Here is a 21,374-nt window from a genome sequence, read left to right on the forward strand (position 1 = left end):
GACTTTTTTTTTTTTTTTTTTTTTTTAATTCTCTCTTTTCCAGAGGAAGACGGTGGAGGCGTTTCTCCCGGTACTTAAAGACTCGGGAGACCCTACGGCGAGGCCCTGGGCGCAGCCGCCGCAGCGCGCAAGGGGCTCGGCTAGCCCGGCTGCTCTCCCACCAAACTGATCTAATCAATGGCTCTGAAGCTCTGGGGCTCAGGGCTCCGCCCCCGCCAGTCTCTCCTCCGCCTTCCATTGGGCGCGGGCCGAGGAGGCAGAGCCTTGCTCCTCGCGCGGATTGGCTGGCAGGAAATCAGTATCAATGTTTAAGCGGCGGCGTGAGGTGAATAGAGTCAGTCAGCAAGAGGCGCTGGGGAGAAAGCAGGGACTGCGAGCCCCGCAGATGCGGCAGCGCGGAGGGCGGCTGGGGAGACGTTACTCCAACTGTTGAATTTTCACCTTTCATTTCCACCGATGCTTTGCTTGCGGAGATGGATATATTTGCTTTGAAATCCGTACGTCTTTCGCAGGCTGTGAGCTGATCGTGACAGGCACCAGATTGAAAGAGACCACCCGTGACAAAAAAGGAGGAAACCCCCCCAAAAAACAAAAAAAAACAAAAACCTCCACAACGGACTGCACAATTAACTACGCACACCGGTGCTGGACTTTGTTAATAGAGAACATTGAGAGGAAAATCGTGAAATATGATGCGGGGCTAAGCTGTGAACAGTCACTGTAATCCAGATTTTTCTTTTTTTTCTTTTTTCCCCCAAGACTCTGAAAGATTTGGGGGTTCCTTACGCCTAACAAAAAAGGGAAGGGTTTTTTTTTTTTTTTGTCGTTGTTTTGTTTTGGTTTTGGTTTTGGTTTTGGTTTTTAAATAAATACACCTTGCAAGACAGACGCCTTGCTATCCAGAGCCTCGGACTCCGGCAGAAAGAGGTAGAGTAAAAGTGCTGCTGGATTCAGCTTCACCTCCCTCCTTTCCTCCCTCCTTTTCTCTCGCTTTTTCTTTTTCTCCAAAACATGAATCCGGCTTTTCTTTCTGTAGAGTGAGTCAGAGAAAGCGTTAGGAAGAAGCCACAACTAATGTCTGTGAAGGGAGGAACATGAGGCGAGAGTGAATACGATTCGTTCCGCTACTTCTGACTCATCCGGCAGATCGGAACACCTGCATTTCTGGATGTGTCATTCCCGTTTGTCGAGGCGCCTCAACAACCCGAAATAGTGTGTAGACAGACCCGTGCCTAGCATCCCCTGGGCGGTAGCTACCCGGGGAGGGCTCCCCTGGCTGGACCGCCGCGGCCGCAGCTCCTCGCCCGCTGCCCTCGCGAGTCGCCCAGAGAGACTGCGAGAGCGAGACTGCAGAATGCATCACGCCAAACCTTGATGCGTTCCTTTCATCCAGCTCACTCCACCTACTATAGAAAAAATTTAAGAAAGAAAAAAAAAAGCCCGCACTTTATTCGCTTCAAATATTCACCACTTTTATTCCTCGCCAAGGTTTTCCTTTCTAGATGAAGAGGACTGGGAGGCAGGGCCATTGGAAGGAGATGCTGAATAGAAAGAAAAGAGAGGCACTTGACAGCCCAGCCCTGTGAATGCAGAGACTGTTTCCCTTCTAGCGAGAGACAGGGAGAGTGTGTGTGCGAGGACTGGGAGGGTGGCTCCCCCTTCTTTTTTATTCCGCCTCTCCCTTCCCCTTCAGATCTGCACATCCAACCATGAGTTGCCTGTTGATTTCCTTTCGCCTGGGAAGAAAAGCAAACTGGAATTAAACTGCATCGAGAGAAGTCCTTGCTCGTGGGGAGAGAATGGGATGGTAGCGGCGGCTACTGGCTCAGCGCAGAGAAATCACAGAGTGTGTTCTACCAACAGAGGCGGAGATACATCTATACATTTTTTCCCCTCCCAGTAGACTCAAACCGCAAATGCTGATCAGGCTGTGGCTTTCTTGACTTGGGGGAGAGCCTTTTCCGAGGAAGAGAGGGAGGAGCCTCGTGGAGGGAGGAAACTACAAATCGGGACACTAGTTCTTTGCGCTGCATTTCCTCCCCTCCCTTTGGCTGCTCGGAAAGGAGAGAGAGAGAGAGAGGAAAAAATATATATATCCTTGGCTGGGAGATGCAGCCTGCCGCCACCGCTGTCTCAGCCAGCAATGCAAGATTAGATCTCTAAATGCAGCGAAACACCGCCTGAAAACAGACCAACTCGCGAAGCAAGCAGACAATTCACAGGGCTCCGGCTATTTTGAAGCTTCAAAATATATCTGACTCTCTCTTCGTTGTTCCTCATTCCCAACAATTTCATCACAGGAGAGGAGAAACAAGTAAGGATTTCACTTTCTGATCTGCCTAGAGACACACCTCCCCGCTCCCTCTCCCACCCGATGTGAAGAGTATTCCGGAGGCAAAAAGCTGGAGTGGATTTGCAGCGCCCTAGCGGGAGCGAAGAAAACCTACGGATTCTTTAGCTCATTATCATCCTTCCCAAACTCGATTTCCTTTTTATCCCTGGTCTCATCGCTCAAGTTTCAGTCGCCCGAAGTCCGGGCGGGAGAGACAAAGCTCCGGGCTCGCCCCCAGCTGCAGGGAGCCGCCGCCTTGCTCAGTGCCCCTGCAGCTCTGCTGCACCGCTGCTTCTCGCCCAGTGCGGATGCTGTAGATCAACAGGTTCAGGGAACTTGAGGGGAATAAGGAGAGACCGCCGGGTGCCGCAGCCCGGGAGCGGAAGGAAGGAAGGATCCATAGACTTGTGGCTTGCGTCGGGGGCGCACGCTGCGCCTGGGCCCCAAGCTGGCGCGCGCCCATCCACTCGCCCCTCCAGTCCGGCTGCTCCTGCCAACACCCCACCGGTCTGGGATGTACCTTTCCATCTGTTGCTGTTTCCTCCTATGGGCCCCTGCCCTGACGCTCAAAAACCTGAACTACTCCGTGCCGGAGGAGCAAGGGGCCGGCACGGTGATCGGCAACATCGGCAAGGATGCTCGACTGCAGCCAGGGCTTCCGCCCGCCGAGCGAGGCGGCGGTGGCGGCGGGCGAAGCAAGTCGGGTAGCTACCGGGTGTTGGAGAACTCGGCGCCGCACCTGCTGGACGTGGAAGCCGACAGCGGACTCCTCTACACGAAGCAGCGCATCGACCGCGAGTCCCTGTGCCGCCACAACGCCAAGTGCCAGCTGTCCCTCGAGGTGTTTGCCAACGACAAGGAGATCTGCATGATCAAGGTAGAGATCCAGGACATCAACGACAATGCTCCCTCCTTCCCGTCGGACCAGATTGAGATGGACATCTCAGAGAACGCGGCCCCCGGCACCCGCTTCCCCCTCACCAGTGCGCATGACCCCGACGCGGGCGAGAACGGGCTCCGCACCTATCTGCTTACGCGCGACGACCACGGCCTCTTCGCGCTGGACGTCAAGTCCCGCGGCGACGGCACCAAGTTTCCAGAGCTGGTTATCCAGAAGGCACTGGATCGCGAGCAGCAGAACCACCACACGCTCGTGCTGACCGCTCTGGATGGCGGCGAGCCGCCGCGCTCGGCCACCGTGCAAATCAACGTGAAGGTGATTGACTCTAACGACAACAGCCCCGTCTTTGAGGCGCCCTCCTACCTGGTGGAGTTGCCCGAGAACGCCCCGCTGGGCACCGTGGTCATTGATCTGAATGCCACCGACGCCGACGAGGGTCCCAACGGCGAAGTGCTCTACTCTTTCAGCAGCTATGTGCCCGACCGCGTGCGGGAGCTCTTCTCCATCGACCCCAAGACCGGCCTGATTCGTGTCAAAGGAAACCTAGACTATGAGGAGAATGGGATGCTGGAGATCGACGTGCAGGCTCGAGACCTGGGTCCCAACCCCATCCCGGCCCACTGCAAGGTCACTGTCAAGCTCATCGACCGCAACGACAACGCTCCGTCCATTGGTTTTGTCTCCGTGCGCCAGGGGGCGCTGAGCGAGGCCGCTCCGCCCGGCACCGTCATCGCTCTGGTGCGGGTCACTGACCGAGACTCGGGCAAGAACGGGCAGCTGCAGTGCAGGGTCCTGGGCGGAGGAGGGGCGGGCGGCGGCGGCGGCCTGGGCGGGCCGGGAGGTTCCGTGCCCTTCAAACTTGAGGAGAACTACGACAATTTCTACACGGTGGTGACTGACCGCCCGTTGGACCGCGAGACACAGGACGAGTACAACGTGACAATCGTGGCACGGGACGGGGGCTCGCCTCCACTCAACTCCACCAAGTCTTTCGCAGTCAAGATTCTGGACGAGAATGACAACCCGCCTCGCTTCACCAAGGGACTCTATGTGCTGCAGGTGCACGAGAACAACATCCCAGGAGAGTACCTGGGCTCGGTGCTTGCCCAGGACCCTGACCTGGGCCAAAACGGCACCGTGTCCTACTCCATCCTGCCCTCGCACATCGGCGACGTGTCCATCTACACCTATGTGTCTGTGAACCCCACCAACGGGGCCATCTACGCCCTGCGCTCCTTTAACTACGAGCAGACCAAGGCTTTTGAGTTCAAGGTGCTTGCTAAGGACTCCGGGGCGCCCGCGCACTTGGAGAGCAACGCCACTGTGAGGGTGACAGTGCTAGACGTGAATGACAACGCTCCGGTGATCGTGCTGCCAACGCTGCAGAACGACACGGCTGAACTGCAGGTGCCGCGCAACGCCGGGCTAGGCTACCTGGTGAGCACCGTACGCGCCCTTGACAGCGACTTCGGCGAGAGCGGGCGCCTCACCTACGAGATCGTAGACGGTAATGACGACCACCTGTTTGAAATCGATCCATCCAGCGGCGAGATCCGCACGCTGCACCCTTTCTGGGAGGACGTGACGCCGGTGGTGGAGCTGGTAGTGAAGGTGACTGACCACGGCAAGCCCACTCTGTCGGCGGTGGCCAAGCTCATCATCCGCTCGGTGAGCGGCTCTTTGCCCGAGGGGGTTCCCCGGGTGAACGGGGAACAGCGCCACTGGGACATGTCGCTGCCGCTCATAGTGACTCTGAGCACTATCTCCATCATCCTCCTAGCGGCCATGATCACCATCGCCGTCAAGTGCAAGCGCGAGAACAAGGAGATCCGCACTTACAACTGCCGCATCGCAGAGTACAGCCACCCGCAGCTGGGCGGGGGCAAGGGCAAGAAAAAGAAGATCAACAAAAATGATATCATGCTGGTACAGAGCGAGGTGGAAGAGAGGAACGCCATGAACGTCATGAACGTGGTGAGCAGCCCCTCCCTGGCTACCTCCCCCATGTACTTCGACTACCAGACCCGCCTGCCCCTCAGCTCGCCCCGGTCGGAGGTGATGTATCTCAAACCGTCCTCCAACAACCTGACTGTCCCTCAGGGGCACGCGGGCTGCCACACCAGCTTCACCGGACAAGGGACTAATGCGAGCGAGACCCCGGCCACTCGGATGTCCATAATTCAGGTAGGAGACTTTTAGCATAACTGGGACTTCACGTTTTGCTGGTTTTGGAGCTGTCCTGAAACCTTTGGAACAGGACTTAGCCACACTGCTAGCAGCAGTGAGAAGGGAACTTCTTTAAATGAAAAGGATTTACACTTTTGCCACTGCGTGTACAACGCATTCTATACATAACTCCTCCCATTTAGTCAAAAATCCACAAGATGTAAATGTCTTACTTTTGCATTTTTAAAGTTTATTTTTATAGGTTTTAAAATGTTACCAGGATTCAGTATGTCATAGTTTATTTTACTTTATTTGTTGGTCTGCATTTCTCTCCAAAACAGATTACTAGAGAGAGAAAAAAATTGTTTCAGTTAATTGACTTTAACATTTTTTTATTTCATTAAAAAAATCTGATGGCAAAAGAAAGAAATGTATACCCCAATGTTAAGAAGTAAATTACTTGAAGCACAACATAGCAACCAGTCAGAATTCCAGAGCCTGAATCAATTTGAGCTAAGGTTTCACTCCCCACCCCTGGAAGAATATCAGTTTTTATATTTAAAAAGTGTTTTATATTTAAAAGTGCTCATGAATCTCATTTATTCTTCAGCTGAAACTGTAGCACAATGCATTAGTGTAGCTTAAGGTTTGGAAATGTGAATTATGCTCTGAAGATCTTTCAAAAGTTTGAAAAAATATAGGCTCTGGATAATGACTAGTATCTATCTATGAAAAGTTTATATTTATTTTGTCCTGTGATTTTTTCCTGGTCTTCTTCCTTGGAGTCATTGAGGGATGAACAGAGTACACTAGAGGGGTGTACTCACTCTGTGCTATTGAAAACAGGATGCAAAGTTGCACTAAAGGCACTTGTGCCAAAAAGAATTCAAGGATGCATTTAGTTTGCATACTGAGTATTTTCAGTATATCTAAGTGATATTTAATATATATTAGATAGTATAATTTAAAGTTATTGGTATATGAAAAAACTGACCCAGCATGGACACTAGACTCTAACAACAGCAGGTGACTATGCTGTGTCTAGCTACTACCTAGTTTCTTTTTTTCACATGTTGAGTTGTGTTATGAAAAAAATGTAATTTTTGCTTATTATGAATGCATGTTGCTACAAGTTACTCTGGATGAGCAATACTTGAAATTCAAAATTGAGTTTAACTAAAAGTGACATTTTGGGAGGAAGATTAGTCTGGGACAAATGAAAATAATTTGTTCACAGTTTTGTGCTTTGAAAAAGCAAATACTGTTTTTATTATTAAAACAGAGTAGTACAATTTCATAATCTTATACTTTTTAACATAAGTGTAACAAATACTAAAACTCAGCAGAACATTTTCTTATAATAGGGTAATGTCCTTGTAAAACAGACTCATACTTGACGTTACCGAATACTAGAGTATCCACTGTAGTATTAAATCCCACTTTTTACAGTGTTTACTACACACCAGTAATCATGATTTTTTGGAGGTCTATATAAAACTGAACAAGATATTCCTCCCAAAAAAACTGTAGTTTCTATGAAAGTCTATGAGTGTGTCAAACTGGTATTTATGATAATTTCTTTAGAGGGATATATGTTAAAATATATATATAGATCTTTTGCAGTCATTTTATAAATACACATTTGTTATATACCTTTCTTATATTTTTACCATTGAAAGTTAAAAAGATATCACAGAGGGTTAATGCTTAATCTTCCACTTCAAGTACTATGAGTTGAATTCTTATTCAGGGTGCAGTAAAAATGAAGTTTGTGCAGTAGAATTCTCAGCAAGCCTGATTCCTGGTCAGATTAGTGAGGAACAATGTTGAATAGAAGTATCCAGGAGGTTTTGAGGGACAGAGGTCCCTATACAGTGTTTATACCATACTGTTCTTGAAGCTGGTCATTGCCCAAGGGATGGATGATGATGATTCCTCTCATTAGCAGTAAAACTTGAGCCAAAGCAAATCTCACACACACACACACACAAAGGGAGAGAGAGAGTTTAAACAGCAAACAAAGGAGACAAACTTCCTTGCTATTCCCTTTCTTCTGGAATCTTAATTCATTCCATAAAGACACAGAAAATGTTTAAGTTCTTGAAATTGTTTCCATAGTGGCTCAGTTGCCCATATTGCTTCTGCCCTGGAAATATCCTCAATATAAAATGTTAAAAGAAGCTCTTTTTTTTTTTTTTTTTTTTTTTTTTTTTTTCTATTGAGTTTTTGTTGTCCTGTAAGGGATGCCTTTTAAATTCCTAGTATGTTAATTTCCTTTTAAATGTGTCAGGTTTTTCTCAGTGCCTATTATGAAGAACAGAGTAAACTGACTACAGTGACCTTGCTGTCTTTCTTTTTTTAAAAACTAGTGTGCTGCACTTTGTGCTGACGTGAGATGCCCAAATTAAAGTGTTCAGGGATCCCATATTCTTGTTTCAAGTGCATTTATTAGTGTGTGTTTATTTAACACAGCCTGCTGAGGAAACACACTATTAATCTCATGTATATTTCTGAAGGAAGAATTTTAATTCACAGTGCAACTGGGCTGGCAGCTACTAGGTCTGGTTTATATTTATTTTCCAGCATCTTGGGTGCTGTTTAGAATATTCTCAGTGTATTTCTATTGATGGAATGAAAATAATATCATAATTGTTTTGAGATAGAATGGTAAAGAGTGGTGATATGAAACAGGAACTTTAGGACTTAAAAGACTCATGTTACAGCTCAAATACAAATTTCTCAAAAGATTTTGTGTGAATCGCAGGGTGTAAAATTTTAAGATTAAGATATATAGGTTTGGGGGCATAAGAGTATTTTTAATGAAAATGGATACAGAACAGTCATGTAAACTGGTGTAGAAACAGTGGTTCAGGAGAAAGTATTTTATGGCAGATTTTCTTCAAGTTTCTCAGCCCAAGTAAAGTCAGTCTGTGAAGTGTTTAAACAATTGACTAGTGATTAAAATATCCTCAGTAGAGTGAATCATAATATAGCATTGTTATAATGAGATATTTTATTTATTTTAAAGCTACAAAAGTGATTTGTGAAAAATAGGAACACAGATTTTGTGATAGGTAAGGCAAATACTACCAAATTTATAAAAGCACTCTTCATAGGAGCAATTTCCATGTGAATTATTTCATAGGTTAATATGAGAATCTGAAATCAAGTAGAGGTCATTACTAATTGTCACGAGTAACTTCTAATCGTGGTTTATCAAGGATTATTTGTCCCGGGGTAACTTTTCAACAGGTGTTTTCAATGAAGGTCATGCTGAGAAGAGGGAGGAGGCTGGGGACTTCTCACTGGTGGGAGAATTTCCAGTTTTGTTGGAACATCTGTATTTTCAGATTTTTTTTTTTTTTTTTGTAGCACGTAAAATGTAGTCATTTTAATATGCTGTCATAGAAGAAAATATATTGAGCCAGCAGAATAAGATCTATTGAAATAAATTTTTAAAAGGAATACATTCTTACACAGTGTTTTACAGTTCAGTTTTAAAAGATTCACATTTTGGTTGACTTTAGATTTTTTATGCTGGAAGAGGAAATCCTTTTGATATACCTAGATGGCCTTTTCAATAAAAGCAAATTAAACACATGATAATACTTATAATCAATACAAATATATAAAAATGAGATTGAGGAATAGAGGGCTAAAGTATCATAGTGTAAACAATAAACTCAGTATTTTAGAATGAAAATGTGAAAGAAAGTCTTTCCTAGCAACATTAACCATTGTCTGCCTTGTTCCTACTTCTCTAATACAAGAGATTCTTGGCTTGGGACTCAGATGAGTTTTCAAGACCATGATCTTCAAAAATTCATACTCTAGTATGTTAGTGATTTCAGTAACAAACACAAAGTGTGTGAACAATTTTTTCATTTACGATTTTAAAGTGTTTTTACCGTGTTATTCCAATATGGCACAGTTTGATTAATTACATGCATTTATTTACATAAACTTGATATACATCTCTATTTCTAGGGGTTTGGTGGGCTGAGAAGGAAGGGGATATCCTTTTCTTACTGCATGCCTCCAGCACTATCTTGTCCACTCTTCTTTTTTTTTAAAATTTTTAAAAAGATAGGATTAATTCCTACTTCAAATTAACATGAGTACACAATCATAAAACATATATTTCTGTTTTACCATATATTAAAAGTAGTATAAATAAAGTGGAGGTAAGTTTAACTAAAAAGATAACAATTAAAGTGGTTTGAGTTTCTTTGGAGAAGAGTTTAAAATCCAAATTATTATAATCATTCTTAATATATTATTTTTATTCTTAGTTTTGTGTGCACCCATGAAAATCTCAGCTGCAATGTAAATCTCTGTGCATTTCTCTATTTTATAATAATATGAAAACACAAAATGCATAACTTTTTTACTCTATGAGTTAGAAACCTGAGAATCTCATTTTTAATATTAGTTGATCTAACTACTCATGAGGTATTAACTTCTTTACCGATTAGTTTTTAGTTTTCAATACAATTCTCAAAATATTAGCTAGGTAGTACTTTATCATCCTTACAGTCTTATACTTACATCTTTATCAGTCTTTTAAAAATGTAAGAGTAAGATGATTTTTAATTTTACTTAAGGTCTTTTAGTGAGTTCTATAATTTTACTTGAATTCTATGACTGAATTTTATAATATCAATAAATATTGTCATATAGAAATCTGCACGGATGACTTTGAAATTTTATTCTTGGCCTCATCACGTTACTTAAGGCTGTGTGCGATCATGAAAAATATCAGATCATAGAAAGGTATGCCCTAAAATTCCTATCTCAACTTCTTGAACATATTTTTTAGTCAAGAAAAAAAATGTACATGTTCTAAAACATTATCTATTGTCTGTAACTATATCGATCAAGCCACACCCAAAAAATAAAATAAAATAAAAACATATTTTCTAGAAACTTTTCTTTATAAAGTTGATATTATAATGCATATTATTCACTGTTTCATGGTACACAGATACACATTTACATATGAGGTTAAAATACATGAATTATTCTTAAAATAATCCCAAATATCATCCCTTAAAGAACTAAGAAATATGCATATTTTAAAAGAGAAACACCTTAAAAATCTCCAGATAAATATTTAATATTGTTGAAAAATACAGTGTTTGTACTTTATCATGTTTCAGTACCATTGTCAGGTTTCAAATTTTACACTGTTATTGCTCCTTGTGCAATATAATGCAGTAAAATATATCTATAAAAGATGTAAGTTAAGAAAGTATTAAAAAATTTTTAAGATTAATAAAGGTTTACATGCATTTACTGCAGTGAAGGTCATCTCTGCCCATATTTATGAAAATGTGAGGAATCAAACTTCCTGGCAAAATTAACATATGTGTATACGTATGTATATGTCTTTATATTTTCAGTATAATGCACATAAATACTCAAGCACAAATATTAGCCCATTTTTATACATTTTTAGTTCAAAGGTAGTTCTTCTTTTATTAAGGATGAACTCAAACCTTTATTTTTCTTTGAAAATATTTTAAAACTTGATGACTCACTGTTTTAAAGCTTCAAACATTTTGAAGTTCCTTAAAGTAGAGCTAGTTATTCCAGAGCAATTAAGGAACACCTGATCTTCAGTGGACAATAGGTTGGAGTTTATGTAGATTAAGAGAAAAAAAAATTCATGCAAGTTTCTGATTCTTTGGTGAGGATGGTGAGATGGCTGGAGGCACTGTGAGAATATATGCCAGGAGTCTGATGATGAAACAACAGGACGAAGGTGAAGCCACTAGAACTGAGCTCATGCCAGTCTGGAAGTGAAGCTTAACACCCCTATGCTGAGAAGTCTTGCAATACACTCAATTCTTACAAATGCACCTACTAATTATGATATTAGTCATTGCTCCAGAATGTATTCCCTTCAGTGATGCTTCTGTTTAAGAAATCCCACAGGGCATTATCTTAAAGCCATATTTTAGTAAAGCCATTAGGGAAAGTTTTTGGGTTTTTTTTTTCTATTGAATTCCTTCAATCAATGACTGTATATTTGTATATTTGAGAATAGTGTCAAGGTCATTTTGCCTATCAATTTGAAGATAGTGTGACTTCTGCCACCCACCTACAAAACACTTTTAAATCTTCATCAGACCTACACTTATCTATTGTCAACCTATTTTAGCAGAGGAGACGCTGACAAGAATTCCCTTCAGTGGCACACAGTATTTTACAGTTAGTCATAGCTTTCACCAGTAGCTTTGATGGTGATATATTGCTATCCTTCGGTCTCCTGAAATAAAGTATCTATAATAAAGGAGTCCTTAATGACATCAACATTCCCTACAGTGACTAAGCAGAAGCCTGCTCTCACCTCCTTGCTACTACAGAGGTATAAATTCAATATTTTTTAAGGTAAAGCAAAAAAAAAATGTAACAAAATACAAATGCAAAGTTGCGGCAGTGTAGGTGGCATTTTTCACTTGTGTGCCCCATGGTCTTCCAGTGAGAGACTGTAAAATTGGTTTCAGACAGTGTTTGAGAAAATCTATTGATATACATGTGACACACTTCTATTTGTTCTGGTCCTAGTGACATTCTGATTACTGGTATTTGTAGGCTCTGCCCCGGATATATTCCAGGGAGCTTTATTGTAGTGAAATGACTCTTACAGTTCATTGAGCATCTAGCATAAATGTACTAAATATGATTGGCACGTTTGCATATATTTATTCAAAAAATAAGGCAGTTAAACAGCATAATTATGGGAAAACGAATCATAACAATAAAAGACCATTTAAGTTAACAAGCTTTGTGATCAAAGGATAAATACAGGTTGGATAAATTAGACTTTAGATGTAACTAATCTACATAAATAGACTTTGGTCTGATTAGGGGAATGGAATATATTAAAATAATTTAATGGTATTAGAAATGCATTTTATTTCAGACATTCTGAAATATTTAAAGACTTGAGTTATTTTCTTTATGTTTCTATTCAATGAAATGGTCATAAACCATATTTGTATTGAATGAAAAATGGACAAAGTAAAGATGACTATCATCTTTGTAAGCCTCTGTTTGGTAGAATACACCCTATCCAAACAATATTTATTGTTTTTTAGACTTGTGATGTTTTTGATTGGTTTTTAATTAGTGGCACACATTAAAGGGATCATTTAAAGGACAGTTTCTTGTTTACTTCCTTTATCAGCTAAAAGCAGCCTTTGTAAAATATGAAAGTGTGAGCATTAAAAGTCTATTTCAAGTTTTCAAAGCTATATATTCATAATTGTTTTGTAGATATATACTGTTTTTAAGAAACACTAGATACATGTTTGTAAATTATATTAATACTTAATGTAGATAATGACTTTATGTTCTCAAATTTTCTAATGCTATTTTGATGGCATATATATGTTTAAATAACAGATTTAACTTAGGTGACTCAACTAATTTCTTTCCAACAACTGTGGTGCTTAGGTATGTTTTCTTCAGCTTCATTTAGTGGTAACTTTTAAAAAATGTAATTTAAGCATAAGTCATCAATTGGTATACTTCTTTACAATATTTCTACCTGAATCCTTAATAATCATTGCTAAGCAATGATTGGGTTGTACTTATACCCAGAATTTTTATGTCCTCCAATTCAATAAAACTCAAATTGAAATATATACATATATCCTAAATTTTGATATCTTTCTTTTATGATACAGAAACACAACAAATATTTTATTGTAGGCAGACATGTTCACGGGGTCAAAATTTCTTTTTTTTATTTTTATAATCCAATTTTAGACAATCAATGTCTTAGAAAAATTCTTAAATTTTTATTTATTTGCAGTACGAACACTTGTATCAGTTTTGAAAACTAAAGTTATAGTTTTCACTCTCAAGATATATTAATTCTTCTTCTCTTCACAGACCCCAATATAAATACCTTTGCTGAAAGCTCTTCATTTCATTTACCACAGAATATTTTACCAGAATATACTGAGATTATTTTAGGACTGAATATTTGGTAGACTTTTGCTATTTTTCCACAACACCAGAGCAATTGCATATGCAGAGCTGATATTTATAAAGGCAATTCACCTATAATTACCATGAGAAGGATTATCTAACCACAGTGTAAAGTGACCAAAATGCGCTTTTACTGATGTCCCCATTTCAGTAGATGAGGTAACAGTAAGAAGTTAGAATGCTTGAGAAATAATATGTTTAAAATCTTAGCAAAACTTACTAGGAAAAAATGTTATCCTTTAGTATTTGGAAAAACAGGACTTAACTTTAAAAGGGGATATTTTCCATTTCAAACTTGATAATTGCTTAGTGATACATCTTTATATAAATATGAGGCACAAAAGTTTTCTGAAATTTTGAAATTTGAAAAATAATTTGCTTTGATTTCAATAGTTCTATCAGCAAAAGCCCAGAGGATTATCTAAATATTGGTGAATTCTATTACCATGTCTTCTTGAGGCACAAAATTCTCTCTATTTTGCTTTGGCAGTTTTGCCTCTATTTTAAAATAGTTTATCCAAATTAACTTATTGCATTAAGAATGTGAATAAGAGGAGTTATAAGTCGTGCAAAATGAAAGAGAAATCAACCATCTATCATTACTAACATTCCCATTAAGACAGAATTAAAGATTACATGCAAACTTGCCTTCACATAGTTTGAAGGCAAGACACTTGATTTCTTTATTTTTATTATTATTTTAGCTTTGCATAACCTTGTGTAACATTAATGAATTGTTTTTTCTTTTTATTTTAAGCCAACCTTTACTCTCTTATTTTAATCTTCATTGATTAAATCAGAAATTTCTGATTAATGAGAAATTTTGGAGATACAGTTGACTCTTACTTGGCATGGTATATGCATGGAATGCATTTGTAATTTTAGGAACTATGAAAATATGTTGGTGCTAATGCATGAACCTAAATGTAGATAAAGACACAGGATGACTGAGAGTAGATATTGTATGAAAAATAGGAAATATTTTAATACAACACATATATTGAAAAAATAGTTTATAACCTTGCACTTTTAGTGTTGGCAGATGCACGGATAGTAATTATTAGCTACATTTCCAGATCCTGAACTTCTAGGAAAGCTACTATTTATTCCTGGATAATAATAAGGCAGGAAATAAGAGAACTATCCTACTAAACAAATCCCACTCACAGGCAAGATAAGGGTTATTGACAAAAGCTTACTCTGCTGTGTGGCCCTGATATCAGATGTGCCAATACCAACAAATGAAGCAAAATGGCTAAGTTTAGAGAAACTAAATGACAGGAAATACATTTGAAACATTTTTTTTCTGATTTTGAGCAATAGACTTTCCATGATTTTTTTTTTTTTTTATAATTAAGGCAATTACATAGTTATTTGGGTTAGAATGCATGCCCAGTTCCCTATCTCAAAACGCTATTTGTTACCACCTGTGGCTATTTCTATTTAAAAAAAAGAAACATAATTATTATGAGTCTCAGCAGTCTTAGAGTAAATTTTTGCAATTACAATGCTTGGGCAGATGTGTGAAAATGGCAGATTAATTCCTGCCAGGATCTTTCTGTTCCTCGTGCAGTTTTAGGTTTGGTGTTGCCTGCTTATTTAGAGTGGCTCTGTTTGCTCTGGTTAAAGGTTATGTCAGTGTTTCCATAGTAAATCTCTAGAAATGAAGATCCACAAGTCAGCCATTAAATTTTGCCTTAGGTGAAAAGTTGACATGTAACGTCTCAGCAAAGGAGTAGATAATATTTTCCATTGCACTCCTCTGTTGTCTGGTTAAGTTTGAAGTAAATGGTAGTAGGACCATTTGAAAGTGTTGAGAAAGCAGGACTTAGACTAGCAGGCAAAAAGAAAAGTGCACTCTTTTGAACTATAAAATAATATCTAGTCAACAGAAGTGGATGGAAGTATTTTAATTCTGTGCTTGATCCTAAAGCTACTTAATGCATAAGAATTTTAAGGAGCCACAATAAAAATATATTGAGGCTGGATGGCTAACGAGATTTAACATTCTATCAATTTCCATTCATTCCTTCTTTTGATTGTGATATGTTAACTCTATCCTTTTTTTTTTTTTTAAATTGGGGTATAGTTGCTTTATAATGCTGTTAGTTTCTGCTGTACAACAAAGTGAATCAGCTATATGTATATATATATCTCCTCCCTCTTGAACCTCCCTCCCCCCACCATCCCACCCATCTAGGTCACCACAGAGCACCAACCTGAGCTCCCTGCGCTATACAGCAGGTTCCCACTAGCTATCTGTTTTACACATGGTAGTGTATATATGTCAATCCCAATCTTCCAATTCATTCCACCCTCCCTTCCCCCTGCTGTGTCCACACGTCCGTTCTTTACATCTGCGTCCCTATTCTTAATAAAGATCTAATTGATCTACACACAAAATAATGTTATTAAGTCTGAACAGTTTTAAACCTCTGGGTCAGTGTTGTAACTCTTTATTAGTAAAGTTAATTTGTCACAAAGCGGTCTAGATAGGAGAATGCTTGAGGACAGTGACCACATCCACCTTGCTTGTCGTTATAGTTGAGAGAAACTAGCATGGTTTCTATTGCATAGTGGGCACTTAAAATATGAACTATTTGTAATGTCTTGTGATCACTGATCAGATATAAGCCGGAGCTTGGATTCAGAATTAGAAATTACTAAGGTCAAACCTAAGATATTACATACAGAAACATGCTGAAATAAGGATCTGTTGCTAAATAATTTATTTGAAGGTGGCCTATTTGATAAATTTTGTTTATAGTTGTTACCTTTTTAATAACTACAATGAAAATTCCTATACATTTCTATTGATAATATTACCAATCATGGAAAAAAACAAGTGATCAAGGTTCACAATTATGAACATAAATCTTTGCAGAATGTGTTTATATTTATGTTTATATATGTAAATCCATATATATATCCATAAATATATTTACATTGTATCAAGAGAAATAGTGTTGGTAAGAGAGTATCTTTCATCTTTGTTCTGTTCCTTGGTATGGTTAATAAAATATTGAAACTATGCAATTCAGGTGTTACATTAAGGCTTTGAAAATCACACAGCTCTAGTAAATTAAGAAACTAATGTGATCCTTTTTTCTGTTTTAATTAATTTTAAGATAATTATATTTATAGAGACTTCATAAAATATACACTTATTTTTATATGAATTTTTAATGAAATTATAGATAAATCATAAATAGTAATTTTGATTACATTTATTTGTATTTGTTGACAAATAAATTTATTTGTATTTTTTATGATTTAATCACTTTTGTACCAGAAATTTGCCATTTGATGATGGGAAAAGAAAATCACCATGGGCAGTTATCAAATGTATGTAATAATACAAACTCAACTTACAAAACTTTTCTTGAAATTTCAGAATCTATCTTGCGTAGGTAATATGAAGTTTTAGTGCACATTTTGGGGAAACATAAACTACATGTTCATGTAAACAGTATTTTCCCATTTCAGTATTGTTATTTAAAATACATTCACAACCTGAAAAGTTGTTCAATCCATAATCATTAATTCAAGAATAAGTAATGAAATAATTTAAAGAGCTCTTAATTGAAATACTTTACTACTTTTAAGCTATTATAGGACTTAATTACTATTTATCTGAATTTTAAATTTTGATAGCAAAATTCAAGTCAAATAATAAGGAGGCTTGGTAGAATAAAGGCTTCAAGCAGAATGAGCTTTCAAACCATATTCAAAATTTAATTATCCTCATTTGCCAGAATAGCTGAGATTCAAAATGATGGGGAAAAAAAAACAATAGAAAGGAGCATAGAAATATAAATTTAAGAAGTTTAGGATTCATTGTCAATTATCATTTATGAAGAAGAGAAGAACTTTTGGAAAGATTAAACTAATAGTGTCAAATATTATGTAAGATTAGCCTACAAATAACAAGTTCTCAATGGAGACATATATATCCACAATTATCTAAACATTATAGTTCAAGTTCATCTGTAAATTCAACCTGGAATATTTGGCATTTTGGGGAAAGAAAGCCCATCAGCAGTCAGAGCTGCTCTCTCCAGAAGGAAAACCAGGGTGGGTCTTGGTTTCATGGCACTACAAGAGGCCTGTGTATCTGGGGAAGATATTCTTTTAGACATAGTGGATCAGAAGCTGGACCTGTAATACTTCATAATCTGTCTGAATTTTAATTCTTTCTCAGAATGTGCTTGTTCATGAACTATCATACATGTGTTTTTTTTGTTTGTTTTTGTTTTTTTTTTTTAGAAAAAGAATACAGCTGACAAATCTTCTGGAAAGGTGGCTTCCAGATAATGTTCGTAGAATGTGAATGTTTTGCAGATATACTAGTTTTCATGGGTTTAGTCTTCACATAAAACCGTATAATCTAAACACATGTATCATCTGCTTAAAGTTTTCAAAAGTTGTTTATATAGCTGAAAAGTATCATCAAAACACATAATTTGAGTGAAGCAGATGGAAAGGAATTATTATTTATGTCTTATACTGACCTGTTCTAATTCTTTTCTTCCTATCTTTGCCCTCTGGTCTGTTTTCTGTGATATCTATTCAGAAAATTTATTTTTACAGGGATACCTTAAGAACCTTGCACATTAGTATATAGCTTAAATATTTTAAAAGAATGTAGATATATAGGTTGATAAGACCATGGTGGTATTTATCACCAGATTAATATTTAACTATAGAGTTTTCCCTCAGTATCTGTGGGGGATATGTCCTAGGACCTCCGTGGATTCCAAAATCCAAAGATGCTCAAGTCCCTTATGTAAAATGGCATAGTATTTGCATATAACCTACACACATCCTCACATATACTTTAAATTATCTCTAGATTACTCACAATACCAAATGCAATGTAAATGCTATGTAAATAGTTCTAAATACAATGTAAATGCTAGGTAAATAGTTGCCAGCTTGCAGCAAATTAAAGTTTTGCTCTTTGGAACTTTCTGGAATTTTTTTTTTCCCCAAATACTTTCTGTCTGAGATTGGTTGAATCTGAGGATGTGTAACCTGAGGATACGGAGAGCTTGACTACATGCACATTTGGACTTGAGATTATATAGTTATTTTACATAGTGGAGCTATATGGGGTGGGTTCGATTTCAGATGGGTTGGATTGATAGTATTATGTTTAACATTATTAAAATGCATTTAATAGACAAGAAACATATTTATTTAGTTAAAACTAAAAAGCTTCTTGGATTTCCCTTAATCTAGACTTGAGTATATATTTTAAGAAGTAAATTATTGTTGTTCTTTTTTGTGTAAAAACAATAAAATAAACCTCTGTACATGACTCCCTCTTTTTGTTCTTCAGGCAAGAGTGTTCTCTATTGAGATAGAGTAGAGAAAGTATCCTCCATCTGCCACTCCCGAAAATAGAATGCTTAGTTTTTTACTTCTGGATAAATCTTCTTCATATATTTATGCCTATGCAGGTCAGAGAAATAGACTAACATATCAGTTCATAACATAAGGAAGGGAAATCTATAGTTAAACTTCATCAACAAATTAATTAAAATTATTTTCATTTGAAATTTTCCATTAAGCCTCAGTGAACTTCAGCTTTATTTAAATACTCATCGTTTAACTAGAGAAATTAAATCTCCAAGGACACATCTGTTATTTAATGATATTATAGTTTGGGTTTTGTTTGGTGAAAGCGTGGGATGGTGATGGAAAGGCACTAGGGGTTGGAGAAGGAAAGGAGCTCTAATTCAATATCCCCAGGTAATATGATATAAATAATTGGAAAAAGGAGATATTATTTCAGTTGGTTAATTGTAATAAACCTATCTTGTTAGAGCATTAAGGTAGAATCAACATGTTGGGAAACAGATAAAAGGTGCATGAAAGCATTTAAAATTCAATCATTAGGTTTTATTACACCTATCTGCTCCCAGGAAATGTAATTGGAAATTTGATTCATTGACCTTTAGCTGCCATTTTGGATCACAGTTCCAAAGCCTAATGTTTTCAAGTTGGACATTTGAAGTTAATTTGATAGAACCATATTCAGTACATTTTTAACCCAATTATCTTTTTGAACAAAATTTCAAAAAATAAAATCAGGCTTAATGGGCTGGTGTGTATTTGACAAAGCATCAGCATAGTTATTTAATCCTGAATCTGGTTAAAGCAACTAACGTTCAATTTAAGGTTTCTATTAACTAGAAGGACTGGCGAACTTTTTACTGCTGTTTTATTCCCGAACTCCTGCTTCTCATTAATTATTCTCTGGATCTATATTACACTACGTTTATAGTTACAACATCCAATTACATGAAAATTACTTACCATGACATAAGAAAAAAAGCAGTATTTAGTATTACAGGTGATTATTCTTAATTTCAAAAATTTGGCACTCCCCAACCCCTTTCACCAACATAAGTATGATACCACAGGACCCTCCTAAAATATTTCTTATGTCTTCACTCAGAAGGGTGATATATGACAAAATTATATGCCTAACAGGAGAAATACATTATGCAAATTGATCATGATTTCTTGTCAGCGTTTGTGTACTGCTCTGCTCACTGAAGTCCATGTAACTTGGAAAAGAATCATGATTAGATGGGTGTTTCTTCAGCCTATGAGATCAGATTTCTGAAATGTTTATATAGTGATGAGCCAGATGTACACAGCTTAACCTTATAATCCCATTTCACAGCTTTTCCAAATACTTGGAAACTTGTTAAGTATGAAGCTGATTATTTTGGCAGCATAGTTCCATTAATAGGATTCGGATCTTCCTTATTTACAAGCCAGCACTGTTAAAATAATCTAGTATGTTAAATTAACATGGAAACTGAAAAAAGAATCCATTTAAGGGCTCATTGACAGGGAAACTTTTCTCTAAAGCTTTTTAATGGTTTTTTTGTTTGTTTGTTTGTTTGTTTTTTTATTGACCATAATATTAGAACACACATGGTGCAGGTGAATGATGTAAAAGTTTTAGATACTATGCTACCACCACTTTGGTGTGAAGCAATTACTACTCGGATTTCTCATACTTCTATCGTAATCTTGATAAGCCATATAAGACCATGCATCTGCCCTTTACAAATATTCCTTTCAGCATTATCTCAGTTGCAAGGCCTTGCATGTCATTTGACATGTGAACTTATTTTAAATGCACTCATCCTTTTTTTTTAATGAATAGAGGCAATACAGAATAATGTAATAATGTGTCATGATTTTCATTATGCTTATTTATAGGTTCTGCAGTAATAAATGGAGAGCATATTGTTATGCTTTCAGTTTGAGCTATTTATGCACCATGCTACTAGGTGCACCATTTCATATTTTTGATGTTCTGTCCTCTCAAGAAAAAGGGTATCAGGATCCTTAAATCAAATTAGACTGGGAAGAGTTTCATACTTTGTCTTTTTTATATTAAGTTCATAGTTTTATAAACTACCTGACTCTGCTTGAATAAACTCATGCTCCTTCAGAGAAAGGAAAAACCTATTTTTCAAACTATATATTACAACCTGATTCTCTGTTTTGTAAAGAAGGAAAAAGAAAACAGACTGTCAGTGAAGAGAACAATTCTTCTGCTTTTTTATCTTTTTTGGGAGAATTATCTACTTCGTGTTTTATATTTACACAAAAGTGTGTCTAATGGACCCAAAATACGGAGACATAATATTCTTAACATCTCTAATCATCTGGGAAAGGCAAATCAAAACCACAGTGAGATATTACCTCACACCTATCAGAATGGCTACAATCAAAAAGAACACAAATAACACATGTTGGCAAGAATGTGGGGAAAAGGGTACCCTTGTACACTGTTAATGGGAGTGTAAATTGTTGCAGCCACTGTGAAAAGCAATATGGAGGTTTCTCAAAAAACTAAGACTATAATTACCCTATGACCCAGCAATTCCACTCCTGGGTATATATCTGAAAAAAAACCAAAAACACTAATTTGAAAATATATATGCA

At 38.0% G+C, this 21,374-nt stretch overlaps 1 protein-coding gene across 2 annotated transcripts in view; it reads left to right on the plus strand.

Annotated features, from left to right (window-relative positions):
• The first annotated feature begins 360 nt into the window (after positions 1 to 360).
• The window catches only part of PCDH17 (protocadherin 17), a 103,001-nt gene continuing 81,987 nt past the window's right edge, over positions 361 to 21,374 (plus strand). For both annotated transcript variants that reach the window (XM_059902952.1, XM_059902953.1), the window contains exons 1-2: positions 361 to 927; positions 1,694 to 5,417. In XM_059902952.1, coding sequence (XP_059758935.1) covers positions 2,847 to 5,417 — 2,571 coding nt within the window. In that variant the 5' untranslated portion in view covers positions 361 to 927; positions 1,694 to 2,846. The remainder of the gene's footprint in view (positions 928 to 1,693; positions 5,418 to 21,374) is intronic.

This window comes from Balaenoptera ricei, chromosome 18, assembly GCF_028023285.1.
Source record: "Balaenoptera ricei isolate mBalRic1 chromosome 18, mBalRic1.hap2, whole genome shotgun sequence".
Taxonomy (NCBI): domain Eukaryota; kingdom Metazoa; phylum Chordata; class Mammalia; order Artiodactyla; family Balaenopteridae; genus Balaenoptera; species Balaenoptera ricei.